Genomic DNA, 20,064 nt, shown 5'->3' with positions numbered 1-20,064 from the left:
TCGTCAACTTTCGCACGAAATGGACATTCTGCACTATTACAACGAGGTACTACTGGCACCACATAAACACTTGTCGTGTCGCAGCAAACGAGGCCTGATCGATGGAGTGGGATATGTGGCAAACAGTCTCTTCGGGATTCTGGACCAGAGATTTGCAGACGAATATCATAAAGATATTCAGAATGTGCAGCAGAATGAAGATTACATTTTACGACTTGTAAAGAACCAGACCTCTATAGTCGAAATTGAAAACGATATCTTGAAGAAAAACGAAGACAACATCAATCGGCAGTTTACATTAATCAACAATTTTATGAACGAAACTGACATAAGATTAGCAAAGATTGAATCAGGGATAGAGATAGCCATGGCGACGAGCTTTCTCACCTCGACAGCGCTAGCTGCACATTTATTGTTGGAAAACTTGAAAACCATTCAAGAAACCTTTTTCAACACGTTCTTGGACGTCTATAAAGGACGCATGGATGTTCACTTAATAACTCCAGTCAATTTAATTCAACAGCTGACGATTATCTCAGGCAAGCTACCGAAGACTTTAACCTTACCGATAGACAACATACAAGAAGACACAAAAGATATATACAATTTAATTTACGTGAAGGCACGTGTAACAGATACCTACTTCTTGTACGAGCTGCATATTCCACTGGCAAGCGACGAGGATTTTACTGTATACCAGATTATTCCGCTGCCCATGAAAAACCCACAAAAACAAGACGAAACGACAGTTATTTCTGTGTCGTTCAAGTACATCGCAGCAAATCTGGAGAAAAATACTTACATCAGACTTAACGAAAATGAACTAAACCGCTGCATCCAGAGGCGACCCGAAAATTTCGTCTGCATTAGAAACTTGCCTATTTTTAGTTTACAAAACGCAAAAGCACCGTGCGAAGCCACACTTCTAGGTCAGCATTCAACCTTGCCATGCACTGCAGAACCAACGCAATGCGAAACTGCCTGGATCGAATTACACAACACGAACACATGGCTAGTGACATGTTGCAACTCCTGCACAATACGTACTGTATGCCACGATAACGTCAGATCGCACGTCATCAATACGTCATCTATATTGTCGCTGAAGCAAGGATGTCTGCTGCAAACAAAGGAGTTGAAAATTCACTCCCACAACAATTACGACAGCAACGCTAAATTGGATTACGACATCCAGGTCCCTACCTTGGACAAAACCATAAACAGCATCGTAGATACTCATACAACACCTCTGCTGCAAGTAAAGCCCAATAAAGACATCGCTGCCGTCGAAGAAAGACTGCGGTACTTGAAAAGTATTGAACAGCTACCAACCACAATAACAACACACGATATACATCAGTACGTCATTTCCTACGTACTGCTGACTGTAATCGGAGTAGCAATAATTGCATGGTTGGCTAAAAGGCGCGGTTATTGTACGAAGAAAACAGATGATGTGAATCATCATACTCGACACAGTACCGACGTCGAAATGCAGTCCAAGAAGCCGCCTGCGAAGAAGGCACGAGATGGGGCCGATCGGATGGCGAGCGGAACCCTCTACCTACAAGGCGTACTTTGGATTCCAACCCCGACATTGAATTTAAGTTTTAAGAATCTAAATATTTTGATGTTTATTGACTTTTATTGTTTTTTACTTTCTAATGTGTTTTACTTTTACTATTTTTACTATGGGTTACTTTATATACTTTTTACATTTTATACTTTGATAATTTCTTGCTTTGTACTGGTGATTCTTACATGGTCATGGTCTCCTCATCCTTTGCTTGGGTTAGGAGCATGTACGGTCTACGTACATTGACCTTACTGCCATACCGCTGACAACGCGAATCGACAAGTTCACCTGTCGCGACTAATATTTCTATATACTTAGTGTGCAACTTACCAACACGTTGAACAGACATACATGTAGAAATCACCAACCTTTTACAGTGTACGATACTAGTAAATAAACAAATTGGGTTACTACTTGAAGTGTTTTACATGTTGGACACACTCACTAACTAACACGCAACAATTATAGTGTACAGTGCAGGAACTAAACTGTCCCGTACATTTGCTCTGGGGAGTATTGGTCCAAATTTACTAGGTAATTCTCCATAAAGTCGAGTTTTTTATTGAAATCAGGTAGGTCTTGGTCTTGCATTTTCTCAAAAATGTATTTTCTGGTTATTAGTCTTACATTTGAGGGACCTGAAATAAAAAAAAAAACAAGAGTTCAATTAAATTATAACATATTTGGATATTCACATTTGAAACTATAAACCACACTTTAAGGGACCCATTCTTTCCCGTGATAAATAAAAAGTGATCTCAATTACTCTCTGAAAAGACCCCAAACTATCAGTGAAAGTCCCCTCAAAATCAGTTCAGTTTTTTCAAAGGTTAGCCCGGACAAACATAAAAACCCTTATATTTGATTTATTTCTATACTATATTACTTTATAACATGTAACGATATTTTATGAAATCGGACTAAGTCGGAACAGATTATTACTTTTCTAGAAAATAGAGACAGGGGGCTACCAATATACGTTCAAAAGAGAGCCGGGACGCACCCTGATATATAACTAATCCTCCAATCTTTGTAAAAGATTGTTAAGAATCCTAACTAATATTATAAATACGAAAGTAACTCTGTCTGTCTGTCTGTCTGTCTGTCCTTTCTTCACGCCTAAACTACGGAACTGATTTGTTTGAAATTTGGTACAGACACAGTTTGGAACTTGAGAAAGGACATAGGATAGATTTTATTTCAAAAAAAAAAATAGGAAAATAAATTTTATTCCGGACGTATAGCGCCATCTATTGGTCAAACCTAAAATCTGCCGAAAGTCACTATTCCACGCGAACAAAGTCGCGGGCAAAAGCTAGTTTCTAATAAATTTCTCTTAACAGTTAAATAAAAAAAAATTGGAACAAACGTGATGATAAAAGTAATACTAATATATTTTTACATACCTGCTTCTTCCGTATTCATCACAAAATCTTTCAGGAAAGTGACACAAATTATAAAAAACAACTTTGAAAATGTAGAAAAATAACTTGCGAATGATACAAGCGCGCACTCAGACGATCGAGAGTCGACCACAGAACACAGAGTCGACTGTCGTTACAGGCGGTCGCGCGGGTGGGGGGGCGCGCATACGCATTCTTTGTGTGGCCCAGTCATTGTATTTTGTAACACAGGTATACTTTTGTGCGGATTTCACTATTTTGGAATTTGATGAATGGCCAGCTAGATCGCCTAAATACCCCTTGCTAATTTCTTCTGATTCAAAATCTCTAACAGTGGCTGCGATCACAGCATTCATGTTGATTGTTTCAGTTTTTTTTCTTGATATAGGTCCGTCCATCACAACCCGGCGCCAAAAAGTATTCATGTCTCTTTTGATCGCGACCAGAAACTGTAATGTTTCCGAATCAATTTTTTGGCTATTCGGGCATTCCATGCCTCTACATAATTATTGGTGCGATGATGTTCTCTAAAGCAGTTCCATATGTTTGGTAAGGTAAGCAATAATACATTTTAATAACCGACTTCGGAAAGGAGGTTCTCAATTAGATCCGTATTTACCGAAATCGCGAAAACTTCCAAACCTGGCAGCACTGGCTGACGGAAAACATTTTATAAGGCATTATATTGTGACCCAACTTTTTATTTGGAATTTATTTATTTTAAGTGTCCGTGGAATACTAAAATATGTTTCAAACAATATAAAAATAAATGAAAATTGTAGTATAATTTATATTCACATCGGTTTTACAACGTCCTTTGTGATATTACAAAAAACATATACTTATTTCGATATAGTGATGATGGCGAATCATACAAGCTGTTGATTTGCATCCGTGCCATAGTCAAGGACGTAAATATGCTAATGATTCTCGACCCAAATCAACGAAAAAATGGGTAGGTAATTTTTTCATGTTTTTTTCTTATTTACGTATATCCGTCAGTGTAACCCAGCCGTACTTTAATTCGGCGCGTGTGTTACTAGCCTTACTACCGCGCTGCGCACTCACACAAACGCAAACGATACATGCACAAAGCATACGCAACGATCGTTCAATAAAAATCGTAGATCATCCAGCCTACCCAAATTCACCCAATCACAGTGCGAGTACTCCCACACACTCGCCTCGCCGCTCCCCGCGTGCCCTTGAAGCCGGAACAAACAAGCGCCGACGGCAAGCAGTGTGTTTGATGTCGCCGCCGCTGCTGCGTACGTGCGCTTTGAATTCCGCGACGTGTAGGTACAAAGTGCGAGATGACGGAAAACTACACGAACACGAGTTGGTGGCGATGGTCCGCCTGTATGCGATCAGTGACAACAGTGTACTAACAGCCATCCATCCTCCGAGCCTTTTCCCAATCATGTTGGGGTCGGCTTCCAGTCTAACCGGATTCAGCTGAGTACCAGTGCTTTACAAGAAGCGACTGCCTATCTGACCTCCTCAACCCAGTTACCCGGGCAACCCGATACCCCTTGGTTAGACTGGTGTCAGACTTACTGGCTTCTGACTACCCGTTACGACTGCCAAGGATGTGCAATGACAGCCGTACATACCTACCTATGTTCCGGGAAATGTTTACCGACCGGGAACCCTCATCACGGAGGGTCATGCTGGTCATGTGACAGACTTATGTGCTAGGACCGTTAACTTAGTGCTTTCGACACATTAAAAACGAATGTGATAGTGTTATGTTAGCTGAAGGACAACCAGCTACTTCGTCGTGCTCGATTGTGCCAAGAGTGTGAAGGTGACAGCTTTGAACAGTACCTCCGGGTAACTAAACTAGGTAATTTATTTATTTGTACATTTTGTAAATACGTAGTCAGCTTATTCAATTTTATTAGTGTAAATAAGTTGATTTCTTAACCACGCCAATAATACCTACGAGCCGAAAGAATCACCTCGTGCCTACACTTAACTAACACATCTTTCAGTAATTTAATCGAAAAGTAAAAACAAAATTACTACGAAATCTTTACGCTGAATGTTAAAGCAAACCGAAAATGTTATCAATCAGCTGTTAACAGGTCAGTGAACTTTCCTTTAGCGCACTAGTATTACGTCATTAATAAGATTTCCGTGTTCCAAGGTCCTAAGACCGTTAAGAAGGAAGCAAAATTTCTAATTATTAACCAATTTAATTCAAAAATAAAAACTAAATCACTGCGAAAACTTTATGCTGAAAGATAAAGCAAAACGAACATTTTATCAATCAGCTGTTAACATGTTAGTGAACTTTCTTTCGCGCACTAGTATTGCTTATTACTGTAGTTAATAAGATATCTGTGTTAAATTTATGCTCAAAAATTAGTAAGTAAAGTAAATCGAAGTTAATGACAATAATGAAGGTGATTTTCGAAACTTTAGATAAAATGATTGCTATCGCGTATCACTCGGTCTCGCTCGCTCGCGCGCTCGCGCTGTCATGTCGTAGATAAGACACTCACACATCGACACTCACGCACACACGTAGACATTAGTTTTCTCTGTCTACGCACACATAGCTGCCATCACGCACACACTGTGGCCGCGGGGCAATTCTGTTATGATTTGTGTTTAACCGTGGGCTAAATTCTGAAATACCATGAAATTACAACATCAAAAAAAGCAGCGCATATTAGCTTTTTCCCACCTACCGTAATTCAAATCGATTATTTACGTATTTAATTTTAACCTCCTTGACTATGGCACGGATGCAAATCAACAGCTTGTATAAGAGAGATTACTTTCAATAACGTACTGAATTACGGGGCACCAAGTGAGCCCAAATAGCAGGAGCGTCATGCCGCAAGCAATCACTAACTGTGCAATAAGTCATAGGAGTAACAACACCGGAAGTTAAATTGTGTGTGTACGCCACAGACGTGTGTAAAGACACTTGTTGGCGACTACCACCGAAATGGAAAGCTTGGATTTCTTCGAAAAAATGAAAAACGCTATTTTTATTAAATATAGTTTATTTTCGAAAAAGTATTCGGACTGGACAAGTTTAATCCTCCTTTCCTAAGAATCACCCTACCAAATGGTCAGTTGTAGCCGCAACACTGTGACTAAACAGCTGTGTTGCTAGTGTAACCCGCATCTTTGTGTTCCTCCGTTAGTTTATTCAGGAGTCGCAACTCTCCTTTTGCCTTATCAGCGTCGTATACCATATGGTAATAGTCCCACTTTACTGTTTTGCGTTCATTGTTTTTTCTGTATATTAAATTGTTTTCTTTCTTTTCTTCGTAAAATGGTAACACTGGTGGCTGTGGACCTTAAATATTACTTCATGAAGCCATTCTTTGCCTAAACGCATATATAATGTTTTCCTTTCATTTACCATTTCTGTTATAGCACCAACATTAACTGGGCTTTGATCACAAACAGTGTTAAGTACTACACTGTTAAAACAATGCTGTTTTAAAAATCTAATTTAGTAAGACCATTGGTAAAATAATACGCAATAGGCATGATGACAAATTTTTAAATTCCTTTGTATGATGTAGGTATACGTCTATTTTATATGAAAAATTATTTATTTTAAGAAAATGCGAAGTTTTTTTATCAAATAATTGCATTTTTCTCTGTCCACTTTGAATCCGGCGCGAAAACGCTTGTCAGTGTCATGTCGTCGCTTGTGACGTCACGACTGAAATTACAAGACGCAAGTAAACAACGCTCGTGCAATAATTAAGTTTTTTGTGTTATTAAATATGAATTTGAAAGGGCATAGGTGTTGTGGGGTCCCCCAGTGTAAGAACACATCCAAAACAACTCCTGATAAGTTATTTGTGTACGTTCCTCACAATAAAAAAATACGAAACAAGTGGCTTAAACTTGCAAGGCGAGATTCAAAAGCAATATTGCCCAGGGTACAACTTTATTTTTGTGAAGATCACTTTGATGCAAGTTATTACATAGTTCTCTAGATTCTAGCATAGTTTATAATGTAAATAACTATTTCGAGGTTAGGTTTCATCTCTCATTGTTTTTTAATTAAACTAGTATACTTACATGGAAGTTTTAACATTTCTAAATTCAGCTGAACAAAAATCTTTATTTGATGCCAAAAACTTTCCTTGCCTTGATAAATCCGGGCTCCATAACTCGTGTTATAAACAATTAATTAATTAAAAACAAAGATCGCAGTGGAAGTTCACAATAACGAAATGTGACGTTCGCGCGCTTTCGCGCGAGTTGTTTTGAGAGATGACGTCACGAGCTCTGATTGGTGTTCAAGATATCATGGCGGATTGCCTTATTTCGTAATTTTATTTCATAAAAATACATATTAATCACATTATTAATTAAGAAAACAATGCGCGTTTTATATTCCAAGCTTCAAGTTTAATTTAATAAATATATTATTTTAATGATTTTTGATTACTGTCATCATGCCTATTGGCCGCTTAAAATTGTTTTTGACGCCTTTTACCATGAAAACTAGAACATGATCAGCAAACACATTTTTAGAGTTACTAGTAGTAAAATCTTCTAATTGATCTTTATGGGCCGCATAAAAAATTTGCGGGTTTAAAGACATCTCATCAAAAGTCAGACTACATAGCCTATCTGGAACTTCCTTGGACTCCATTGTGTCTTAAATATTTTTAAAACATATATTATTTATTCCAGGGGTTAGTTTTATCTGATTCAATAACCTTTTCAACGCTTTACTGGCAGGGAGTGTAAAATATTTATAAAAATGACCATTAGCTTTAGGGTTCTTCTTAAACAATGAAAGACTTAAGATCTTCTCATCAATAGAAAATCGTCTTACTTTCGGTTTCTTCCTTGCTTGTAGAGGTAATTGCATATTCATAAAAATTTGAGCTGGCTTAGTCATTTTTTGGGGGCGCCCTAAAGGCAAGTACATACTGGGCGCTCGGCGTTGCGTTGAGCGCGCGTTGGTCGCGTACACACACCGCGCTTAGCACGGCGTTCAACGAGCGTTAGTAGGGCGAACATACTTTTGGCTCAGTTCGAAAATGGACGTCGAAGAGATTGCTTGTGTGTGGCTCCTCTACCGTCGCTATAAAAGACGACGACAAAGACAAAGAGAATATTGGGTGCACCCTATACTGAGAGATAGACTGACGCATGGGTCGTTTGTTACATTATATCCAAAATTAAGACAATATGGACCTAAGTTCTTTAATTATTTAAGAATGTCTGTGAAATATTTGATGAATTACTGAGTATTATAAAAACTGACATAACGGGTAATTCAACAATATTAAGAGACTCAGTTTCACCAGAAGAAAAACTCGTTATAACGTTAAGGTAAGTAAAGGAGATTGCCCGTTTTGTAAGGGAAGTTGGGTCCCAGTGAAAAATGTTTGTGCCCTGAAGATTTTTATTTTAACTAATAGGAAAAACATTGCATTTTCATAATCAGAAACCTTTTTTCATTTATTCACCCTGGTTCAAGAGATATCATTATTTTTCTGTTTTAAGAATATAGGTTATAATTAGAAATTGACATGGACTATAGATCACTATGAGCATAGAAATATGTACTGTAAATAGCAGTACCATGGAATTATGTCTCTATTTATGCATAAAGTAATGGAATTGTTATTATGTGTTTCCCGCGGTTACACCCGCGTCCCCGGGAACACCTTTCCATACCCGGATAAATTATAGCCTACCTAATCAAATCTTTCCTCTTTATAATATTAGTATAGACTCATAATTACCGTTATTGATAGTTATTATTATTTTAGTAATAGCAAGGGAAATAAAAAAAAAACAAAACATGAATAAACTATTTATTCTTCATAAAATATTTCGTCCAAAGATTGAGCTGGAGCACTCACATTGTTGAAGCGGCCCCAGCTTAAATACCACAATACTGTCATAGTATGAGCACAACACCCTACCGTACGGTTACCCACTAGACAGTTACAATAGTAAGCAATGATACTTTCTAAAGAATTTGCCCGATCTTCATCTCTACTTATCAACAAATAAGAGTAATATGTTTTATGGCTCACATGGCGGGACTTAATTCTAGTCCTAATTAAATAATTATTTTGACCCAATATTAAGGGCAAATCCTCTTCCAAGACATCATTGCTTACTTCAACATTATAAGTACCATTACTTCTTATGTGCTCCCCATAATAGGATCTAGCCTGTTTTAATTGGTAAGATCCCAATGCAAATCTTCTTAAATCATCTAAAGTTAATCTTGGAAAATGATCTAAATGGGGAGCATTGCTGTCTATGTTTTGGAAAACCGTACGTCTCCTATTGATGTTATCCCTTCGAATAAATTCCCCCAAATAATTACTACTGTTTAATCTCGCCTGAGCAATTTGCACATACTCTGCAGCGTCAGGTCTATCTTCAATTGTTGGGTGGAATTTATTCAAAAGGGCACAAACAATTTTAAAATCATCCATAAGGTGTGTTGATGCTCTGTTAAAATATTCTTGTCGAAACAGTTTGTAGTCTCTTTTGATGCGACCATTTACAATTTCAACTACCCATCTACACATAGTCACACACCTAGACTTGTTTGCTTGGTCAGTGGTCAATTGAAATTCACCTTCCAATAATGACTCAGGCATGTATGTTTTATAATTATAGCTTTGGAGTTCAGGGATCACGTCTCTAAATCCCCTATCCAATATAAAGACATCCCCCTGTCTAAAAAATGAGCGCATTGGACCACTTTCATTACGAAATAGATCACTCATGATTGTCGAGTCATTTTTTGTTGCTTCATATGGTCCAATGCACTCTAAAATATATCCATCACAACATGTGATTAAAAAGGGTTTAACCAAATTATTAAACTGCATCTCTGTAAGTCCCAGCCAATAATGGCGTAAATGTGCATCCATTGCTGCAATATTATTAAAATCTAAACTTCTTTGAGAAGCTCTTTCCAGTATGGAAAATATATCATCAACTTGAAAGCTAGTAAAGTCATTTAGGTTGGTAGTCAGTTCATCCCACTGATTGCTATATAAATGGTGATGACAGATTCTAGCATTTAAAGGTATATATATATTGTACTGCAATAACAACAGTTCCTTTATAGTCATAGGTACTAAAAGACGTTCATCATTATCACAGCCTACAAACATACAGTGACGAGAAGCTGCAGCAACTCGTTTATACTTTTGTGAGTTAATCTTAGATTGAACTCGTAATGCTTGTTGTGGTTGAGATGTTGGAGCTGGCATTGGAGGTGGTTCAGGTATCTCGGGGTCTTCTAATGAAGATAGAGCTGCATCCATGACCCTTGCAGGTCTGTTTGAATCTTGAACCTCCAAACGTCTCGTCTCCCGAGTTGCTGCTAACCAGCAAGGAATGCACACTTTTTGTAAATGTGGAACCTAAAATGAAATAGTTGGTATTAGTGAATATCAGAATAGGTACCAAACCCTATATTGTTATTGTGCAAGCATATGAATAAAAATAGCATCAATTAGAAATAAACTATGCAGCATTTTTTCTGAAACATTATTTAGAAAATGTTAAACACAATTGCAGGGTATGAGATCTCAGGTTCAGTTCCAGGATTGGGTTTCTGGGTATTTCCATTAAGATTTCATGAGTAGTAACCAGAAGAGCCTGGAATACTGGGTTTGTGCCTGGTTGATTGCATGGTCTCACCGTTATTACTTAGAACATAACTGACAAAATGTATTGTGTACTGTTAGGTACACCTCTGCCTAATCGTCGTCACGCTTGTGATTGGGGATTATAGGCGTGATGATACAGAATGTTATTAAATAATACTCACCAGATGTGCTAAAGTCCATCTTAAAATCATGCTACGTTGTGGACAGTCTAACTCAACTCTGTGGGTTCTCCGACTTGCAACAGAGATACCACATCCATAACAAACATTTAAGTGACCATATGCAGGTGATATATCCTCGTGGGATCCAGTTATATTTGACAATATCCTTTCTTGCAACAGCAAATAACATTCAATACATAGGATATCATCTGACGTTACCTGGAAAAGATTATATTCTATACTATTCTATATTTATAACTGCTTAAACTTGTAAATACATAAACTCTCATAAAGAACTAAGTTTACAGTGCTAAGTTTACTCTAATCAAATGTTATTTTGAGTTTGCATAATGCATTTAACCACTATATTTATATTGTCCACAATAATTATTATTGTTTATGCACACGATAACTTACAGGTGTAGGCGTTGTCCAAGTTCGTAGAAGAACTGTCATTTGCTCGTTCAACTCCTCAACTGTATACCGGCGTAAATTAGACGCTAGTAAAAGGGAACAGTTAATACAGCGTCGGTAAGACAGGCGGTGTGCCCGACTTCTGGCTGGGGTAGACATAGTTCTGACAAAAACAGTTCGGGAGTTCAATATCACACAAGGATTTCACTAAGAGTCAAATTGTTCTCCAAGAATAGCACTTTATCTCACAAAGAACAGCACAAACAAGAGTCAAGCACTTAGAGTCAATATCTCACAAAGAGGAGTCAATTATCTCACAAAACATAAAGTAAGTACGCGAGGAACTTATTAGCTCAACTCGGTGGTAGCAGAAAGGCACGTATCGTAAATAATAACTAAGTAAATACGGAATTCAAAACTCAACGTATTATACAAAGCAATCACGAACACACAACGAACGAACGTCAAAGTGATGTGACATGCGCAAGTAAATGTTGCCAGAGCAATTATATTTAATCATTAATAAATCGATTTAAGTTTTTAAATTACGTAAGGCTTTTATTTTAATTTAAAATCGCTCTTATCTTATCTATCTTATCTTATCTGTTCAACAATATAGACTTATCATGAATATAGTTAGAATAATAATTAAAAATAATTGTATAATAGTTATTTGATATCTGGCAACTTTTTTTTGTTTACCAATCAAACGGATGTCGACGTAATGTTTAACTATTAATTAATTTTAACTTTATTCCCAGGGTGAAAGAAATTGTATAAAAAATAATTTGGAAACAAAAAAATAAACAATATTTTTAGGTTATTATTCCATTCAGGCACACGATACCACAAAAGGGACCTGCCCCGTGGCAATCTCCTTTAGGGCCGATTTTTCAATGGTCAGATAAAGGGAAAGATAAGGTTTATTCCACAGTTAGCGAGAATCTCAATTTTTCAATTGACAGATAGGCCCTAACGGTCAGGTAAACTCTCTATCCAGCCGATAAATTTATCTGGCCCTTTACGGGCCAGGTAGCGCGCTAACGGTCAGATAACTCAGATATTTTGTCATTTCTGCAATCACGCGCGTTCGTTTTTGTAGGTTATACTTGTGTTCTTGCTTCCTAAATTATAAAATAATGGATATTTTTGATTCTATCGACGACGAAACAATCGAGGAAGATGATATAGTGCTAAATTATTTAGAGTCAGAGAGAAGAGAAAGAGTTATTAGAGAGAGACCTGATAATATGTCTCTATGGGATGATAAGAAATTTCATAGGAGATTTCGTCTCGAAAAAAGTACTGTGCAATTTTTATTAACCCTCATTGAAAGTAAAATCGCCAACGTAACAAACAGGTAAGAATTATTTTCTATATAAATAATAAAAACGAGATTTTTGTATATTGACTACGATCTAGGTAACATTGAAAGATACCTATATATTATTTTTTTATTTTTCAGAAACAATTCTGTTCCAGCTTTACAACAATTACTTCTGACTTTGCGGTTCTATGCGTGTGGTAGTTTCTACATTACGATAGGTGATTTTGCTGGAATACACAACTCAACTGCGAGCAAAATTATAAGAAAAGTTACTGAAGCAATTGCCTCTCTTCGCCAGGAATTTGTTACATTGCCAGCTAACAGAGAAGAAATATTATTAGTACAGGAAGGATTTTTTAATATTGCCCGATTTCCGAGGGTTATAGCGGCATTGGATTGTACTCACATCAAGATAATTTCACCAGGTGGCAATACTGCAGAAGACTACAGAAATCGAAAAGGTTTCTTCTCATTGAATGTGCAAGCTATGTGTACTAGCGACTTAAAATTTGAAGATATAGTAACACGATGGCCAGGTTCAACACATGACAGTTTGATATTCTCAAACTCTGCAGCAAAGTTTCAGTTTGATACTAATAGATTTCAGAATGGACTGGTCCTAGGTGACAGTGGTTATTTCTTAAATCATTATTTACTAACTCCGTTAAGTGATCCTCGAACAGAAGCCGAAAGACTATATAATGAGTCTCATATTCGTACTCGAAATGTAATTGAGAGATGTTTCGGGGTTTGGAAAAGGAGATTTCCTGTGTTAAGTATAGGAATGCGGTGCCGAATCCCTCTCGCTCAAGACATTATTGTAGCAACAGCAATTTTACATAATCTTGCAAGAATTAGAAATGAAAGCGAACCACCTGTGGATCCTGAAGTCCACATACCACAACAACCACAATTTGAAACTCTCATTGCTGACCAGCCAGGACACCAACACAATAGTACAAGGGACTCTATGTTAGAATATTTTGAAAGTCTAATCAACTAGTAATGATATATTAATAAACACAATTTTATAACTACAATGTGTTCTTTTTATTATACCTCCACTTTACAGTAATCATATTGTTATAATCAAATAATTTGTGGTGAGGTATTCACTGCTTTTGAATAGGATTATTAGAATTTAACAGTCTGGGTTTGTAGTGATAAAAAATTAATTTATTGGAACTAAACACACACATTACAATAAAAAATGGTCAAAGACTAAAGAGATCCTTGTTTTGTTGAATAGGTAAATGAAAAAAAAAAAACATTTTATAAATCTTTATTTATTATTTCTAAAGGACTTGTTCCATAATTTACACCAGTACGGAGCTTACTTAATAGTACTTCATGCATTTCCTGCTTCCTTCTTTCATCATTATGCAGGTTCTGCATTTTTAATAAGTGTGCCTGTTTGACAAACTCATGCTCTTTTATGGCAATTTCCTTCTGGAGCTTCACTAGCTCTAAGCGAGATTCAGTTAAATGGTCCAGTTTTGCAGTCACTCCAACTTTAGTAATTTTTTGATTACTTTTCAAGTATGGACTAATCTTAGTTTTTAAAGCCTTTGGCTTCCATGAAGACCACTTATTCTCTGAAAATAATGATAAGTTTTAATTAATGTTATTTTATACAATGTAAATAAATGAACTGGAAAATTGATAAAGACATACCTTTTTCAGTTTGATCCACTTCCATATCCTGTATCTCTATAGATTGAAAGTCATCAAAGGCCTTGTCTGAAAACAAATTAATTTACTATTATATTTTATTACACTATTATACTATGTACTTTTTTTTCAATAAATTAAAATACCATTTCCAATTTCACTGTTAACTTTCTCCTTTAAATCCTGTTGCGGGCAAAACTCTTCTTGATCTAAAACAAAAAAATATATTCAGGTCCTTGTTTTTCATTTTACATTAAATAAATATATATAGGTTGAACATTCTGTAAAAAAATCAGTGGCCATCATGTGATCATAAATCTATCAAGGATATGAGTAAAAATCAAACATTTATTCTTTTCCATTCTGCAGCCAGAGATTAATTACAGCACATGTTTAGTTATTTTCTAAAGTTATTTATTATTATTGAATTAGATATTTTACCTAAAGTACACGGAATATCGTCATCACATGGTACAATTACTAAATTATTTTCTAATGATTGCAGTGGCAACGATAGCGGGTCAACTTTAGCAGTCTCTTCCAGTTCTAAAGGTTCTGAAAAAAAAAAACAACAATACACAAACTGCTTAGAAAGATGCTAAAGATAAATGTAGTGCGTTATTACTTTTGTTTTCATAAACACTATATCAATTCCCATGGTAACATCAACAAAAAATATTTTAAAATATTTGACTTCATACCTGGAATTTTGTCGCTGTCATTTCGAGCATCCAGCCCATTGATATTCGAACATATCGCGATAACCCTCTCCTGTATATCTGTAACCTCTGGGGCTGAAGAGGGCCCGCCACCAGTTTTGTACAGCTCTTGCCGATGTTTGGCCAATGTTTTTTTGGTTTCCTTTTTTATGCCTTCATATTTAAGCTTCAGGCTCTTGGTACTCCTCGCTGTAAATCCCGTAGCCGCATTAAATAATGAACTGATTTTTATCCACGCTGCTTCCTTTTCTTTATTGGTTACGGCGTCTGTCTGCTTATTTTCAATTATAGTACGGTGTTTTGCCACCAATTCAGTCAATAATCTTATTTCGCTTTTGTTAAAATTCGTGGAACGTTCACGTTTTACGATATTTTCCATGATTACACACAACACACAAACAGCAAACAATAAATTCGAACGGAAAATAAATATTAACACGAAGACGAGTCGTCAAAGTTTAAGGTTATGTTATGATTCCCTCTAAAATGTGACAACCGCTGTCATTAAGTTGAAAATTGTTTGTCTCTTTCTTAGATCTGTAAATGTTCATAAGCGCGTCTCGCTCACACAGATGTAGTGTGAAGCTAGTCACAAAAAAAGGTCAGGTAGTAAACTGACTGGTAACTATGCTTTGAAAAATTGAAACTCTTTATTGGTTCGTTAAAGAATCAGATAAAGTTATTGATCAGTTAGCTACTTGACGTTTTATCTGGCTCTTGAAAAATCAGCCCTTATTCAAATAAATGAAGACTGTCCGAATCTTGGCTTGAAGGTGACGGCACCCACGTCGACGTTGGCGGTGGTGGTGCCGGTGCCGGTGGTGTCGCAGACCACTGTTGTGATGGTGTTGAGGACCTAGCAGTAGTGTATCCGGAATAAGACGGTGTAGAATATGCGTATTGATATTGGTACTGTTTTGTTTGTTGTGGTAATGCTGGATTCTGTGCTTTTTGAATTACATTGAGCAATTCAATCTTTGTTGACAGCCGTCGATTCTCAGGTACCTTCTTGAGCTCAGTGTACAATGATAAACAGAATAATTTATCATCATCTTCATTAGTTAGTTGTGCTGTTTGAAGCTGTTGTCTTGCGTGCAAACTTTTTTCTAAAATATCAACAATTTGTTTATCCACTGCATTTATTTTTTGTTTCTTCCTTGTCCCTTCAGTTTGTTCTTTTGGAGGTGGTATTAAGTCTTCATTGTCCGCATTGTTTAAATCAGAATTTGTTACGGCAGGAGTTTCAAAGTTGTTCTCTGTATCCTTATTTACTACGGAACTCTCGAGAAATTTTAGTTTTGCGAAGTATAGGGGAAGATGGGGGACAGTGAATCATTTTTTTTTCGAAGCGCCTGTATTACGGAATTTTAAGCTATAAGTACTGCGTTTTTGAATGATTCAGCTATAAATATATCTGTCTATTGAAAAAAAACGTCAACGGCCATATTACACAATAAATTAATGAGATATAACCGTTTTTTTTTAAAGTGGTAATTGATTCACTGTGACCCATATTTGGGATACAGTGAATCATTGGGTTGGGCACACTGGATCATATGGGGTACACAGGATCATCATTATTATAATAGTAATAAAACACAATTATAGACACAATATTTATTATTTATTGCGTAATGAGATCAAATAATACTTTCAGTTGAGCAACACTATTGTTGCAAGTCAAAATCAAATGAAGAACTCCCTCTAAATAAAAATTAAACTCTAAGTAAATTAAACTAGGTAACTACCGTTTTTGAACAAAAAGACAACAAAAATTAAATTCTAAAATAGTGCTTCACATTGAATCACTGAACAATGATATTCAATATTTAATTAGGTAAACATTTTATACTTTGAAAGTAATGAAATAAACTAACTATGAGTAGGTAGACTAGATCCGTCAAAATACCCTTAAGGAACACTTTATAATAAGCAATTTGTTAGCCACTTTGACATAAAATTCAAATTTTAATAAAGAAAACTCAACAATAACATCCTATGAGTAGATAATCAACATAAAAAAATATTAACGCAGATCTATTCTACAAACATTTAACATCTTATGAGTAGAAAAGAAAACTAATTAACGTAGATCTATTCTAGAGAAGTCCATATCAAATTGGTACAACCCTTGTACTCTTTTAGTACTCCCACTAAATCCAGGCTGAGGCAACACTAGTTTACAAACAAAATTTATTTGGATTCTTTGCAGACTTTCTAAGAAAGCTAACTTCTACATCTTCATTAATTATTCCTATAACTTTTGCTACATAATAGACTTTTTTCCCTCTCACTTGAAATTCGACCAGTACAAATCTTCCCTCTTCTGGCAAATTTTGTAATAAAGGAAAGTTATTAGGATCCACAACATCAATTTTATCATCGTCTTCATCAAAAGTAGGCTCTTCCTCTGAATAAAGACTCATACGCTCCTCTTCTTCACTATCACTGTCGCTTTCTAAGATTTTTCTTTTTACTACGTTAACAGACTTCTTTTTATTTTTTTGTTTATTTTTTTCTTCAGCTCTCTGTTCTATTTCATTTTTATAAGGTGTATCTGTTGCGATCATACTTTTACCTCTACGTATAACAGATTTTCCTTTCTTTCGTGGTCCTGCTTTGGGTAATCCCTTAAATTCGAATGGACTAATGAATTTTTTAACACTGGGTGTTCTTTTGCTGCATGCTGGAGAGGAAACCTCCGAATTTATCGACTTTTTTTGCGGTAAATTATGAGGGGAGGGAGGAAGAGAACATAAAGATGAGGATGGAATCGGACTGGGATTTTTGGATGGTGTGCGATGAAATTTTGTTATGTCAATTGTGATATTCAAAGGTGCTGGACTAGTTCTGGTAGAGGAAACTGCTTGCAATGCGAGCTGGGAAAGTCGGTTTGGTTGGATAGAAATGTGTTCTTCAGAAGGATATTCACTCGTTATATTACCGGACAGTAAAACTGCTTGAGACAGTAAATTCACTGAAGAACTTGGGGTGTCAATAGAGTGTAATATTGTATCATTATGTATTATTGATGGAGATGGGGTCCTTGTTCTCACATCATTCTCATTGTTTAATCTTTCTTCTTCTGGTGGCACTATATTTTCTTTTTCTAATAGTCTGTTTGTTACCTCACTGGGCGCGAAATCATCATCAGAAAATATGTCTCTGTTAAAGGGGACAATCCCGGTTGCCTTAAAGGCATTACATATGTTATTTGGGGTCATTGCTTTCATATGTGCTTCTCTAACACACGCAGCTACTTCATAAATGGAGAAGGTCTTCCCGGGGTTCCGCATCATCCAGCTGTCAACAGCTTTGTTATATGCCGTTTTAAAAGGGCCAAAAACGCCAACATCTAATGGTTGTATCTTACCTGTTGTGTGTGGTGGAACAGTGAGTATAGTAACACCATTATCTTTGGCTAAATTAAGAGCTTCAATGCTGATGTGTGACTCATGGTTGTCTAAAATCAAGAGACTAGGGTTGTCTTTTCTGCTATTTGTGTGTGTAATAAAGTGTTTCATTGTTTTGACAAATAGTTCCTTATTCATCCATCCACTTTGCGTGGCCAATCCTAGTGTTCCAGTTGGTGCACCATTCAGCATATGATTTTTGAAGTGCACTCGCGGAAAAATCATTACTGGCGGTAACGTATTTCCTAACGCGTTGATTATATAACATGTTGTTACCAGAGTCCCTCTTTCTGCGCTTGTGACTTTTGACACCTGTTTTTGTCCCTTTAATGCCAAAACTTTAGCCGATTTTTGAACAGTCATAGTATTTGTCTCGTCAAGGTTATACACTCTAGTTCCATTCCCAAACATTTCGTGTCGAGACATTGCAGTTTCTAGGTTGTCATAAAACATAGTGACATTATGTCTATTGAACGATGTAGCCCGACTAAGGCTACACCCCTCAGGTGTCCTTAAAGTGATGTTTGGATACCTTTTTCGAAAACCATATAGCCATTCAACTCCTGCCTGCTTTGTATCATGCCATTTCTGAGGTACTTCTATATTATTAACGACAGCGGTTTCGTAAACAATTTTGCGAGCATCTAAAGTAGATAAACCATAAAATACTTTGCAACATTCTGCTATATATTCAGCCAGAACTTCTTCTTGGTCTGTAGTAAATATTTTACGCACACTGTAATTAGGTGTTAGCTTTTCCGAACTTAACGGATCTTCGTTGGTTGATTTTTTTATTTTTTCGTTGTATCTGTATAAAGTTGTGAAAGGGATGTTAGTGATTCTTGCAACAGCTCTTATTTTTTGCCCATTTTGTATCATTTGTAGGGCATTCCGCATTTCTTCTTCAGTGGTTAGACCTATACTGGTCTTTCTTTTCTTGTATCTCGGCATCTTTACCTTAAAAATACAATTCCATTAATAATAAATTATTCTGATTCACTGTGCCACAAAGGCATGAAAAAAACAATTGTATTTATGTAAGTACCTTACTGTAATTTTAAACATTTCGTAAAAACAATGTTTACAGTTAATTTTAATTTTGATTTCTACATAATTCTTTGGGTTTCGCTTATGATCCATTGTGCCCCCCTGATTTCTTCATTTGGGGAACAGTGGATCTCGATCCACTGTTTCCCAATTCAAAATGATTCAGTGAAACCCAAAGATACCTTCATCAAAAAAACAACCTTAAAAAAGTTTTTGTTGCGTATATCACAAGCATCTATTTACAAAATAACATCATAAACATTAAAGAGCAAGGCCTTAAGACAAAAATCCAGCTAATTTAATTTAATATGTTTAAAACACGTGTTCAAAAATAACCTTAAAATTTATTATCGTACTTACCTAGTCTCGAGATATTCGCCGCGCGGCCTCCCGCTTCGAAACACTGCGAGCAACTAGTTAGGCGCGGGGGGCACCGCTAGGTCATCAAACACACAAGCGCGTGAGTGTGTGCGTGCAATACATACAAAGTTATGCAAAGTGATTCACTGTGACCCACGATCCACTGTTACCCATCTTCCCCTACATATGGTACATGTTTGGAGGATCCAGACCCAGATGGAAGATTTTTTTGCCGTTTAGACTCCCTTATGTAATTGTCTCGAATACTTTTCCATTTTCTTGTTAGTGTAGAACCTGAAAAGAAATAATATAATGCTATTTTTATTTTTGACA

General features: G+C 36.3%; 3 protein-coding genes and 1 long non-coding RNA gene across 6 annotated transcripts in view; 2 read left to right on the top strand and 2 right to left on the bottom strand.

The window, feature by feature from the left end:
• The window catches only part of LOC124635622, a 162,968-nt gene that overhangs the window by 93,729 nt on the left and 49,175 nt on the right, over positions 1-20,064 (top strand). The window lies entirely within an intron of this gene.
• Positions 10,024-11,820, bottom strand: LOC124635634. The gene is made up of 2 exons (XR_006985044.1): positions 11,198-11,820; positions 10,024-10,999 (listed from the first exon to the last, which is right to left on the bottom strand). It is a non-coding gene; the product is annotated as an uncharacterized LOC124635634 (long non-coding RNA).
• On the top strand, positions 12,080-13,561 carry LOC124635628 (putative nuclease HARBI1). The gene is made up of 2 exons (XM_047171564.1): positions 12,080-12,554; positions 12,660-13,561. Exons 1-2 carry the CDS (start codon positions 12,334-12,336, stop codon positions 13,522-13,524), a joined length of 1,086 nt encoding a protein of 361 aa, XP_047027520.1. The 5' UTR covers positions 12,080-12,333; the 3' UTR covers positions 13,525-13,561.
• LOC124635630 lies at positions 13,788-15,635 on the bottom strand. Its single transcript, XM_047171565.1, has 5 exons — positions 14,894-15,635; positions 14,634-14,747; positions 14,339-14,401; positions 14,196-14,261; positions 13,788-14,116 (listed from the first exon to the last, which is right to left on the bottom strand). The coding sequence occupies exons 1-5, from the start codon at positions 15,288-15,290 to the stop codon at positions 13,794-13,796; spliced, it is 963 nt and encodes a 320-aa protein (XP_047027521.1). The 5' UTR covers positions 15,291-15,635; the 3' UTR covers positions 13,788-13,793.

This window comes from Helicoverpa zea, chromosome 13 (genome assembly GCF_022581195.2).
Source record: "Helicoverpa zea isolate HzStark_Cry1AcR chromosome 13, ilHelZeax1.1, whole genome shotgun sequence".
Lineage (NCBI taxonomy): Eukaryota > Metazoa > Arthropoda > Insecta > Lepidoptera > Noctuidae > Helicoverpa > Helicoverpa zea.
The sequence above is the reverse complement of the archived record's forward strand: the minus strand, read 5'-3'. Positions and strand labels throughout refer to the sequence as shown.

What these genes read in the sequence shown, in the direction of transcription:
- LOC124635630 (XM_047171565.1), bottom strand. Translation starts at nt 15,290, where the DNA reads ATGGAAAATATCGTAAAACGTGAACGTTCCACGAATTTTAACAAAAGC. An exon ending in CGATATTCCGTGTACTTTAG is followed by an intron (nt 14,402 to 14,633) that starts GTAAAATATCTA and finishes TTTTTGTTTTAG; the next exon opens with ATCAAGAAGAGTTTTGCCCG. An exon ending in TAACAGTGAAATTGGAAATG is followed by an intron (nt 14,262 to 14,338) that starts GTATTTTAATTT and finishes ATTTGTTTTCAG; the next exon opens with ACAAGGCCTTTGATGACTTT.
- LOC124635628 (XM_047171564.1), top strand. Translation starts at nt 12,334, where the DNA reads ATGGATATTTTTGATTCTATCGACGACGAAACAATCGAGGAAGATGAT. An exon ending in ATCGCCAACGTAACAAACAG is followed by an intron (nt 12,555 to 12,659) that starts GTAAGAATTATT and finishes TTTATTTTTCAG; the next exon opens with AAACAATTCTGTTCCAGCTT.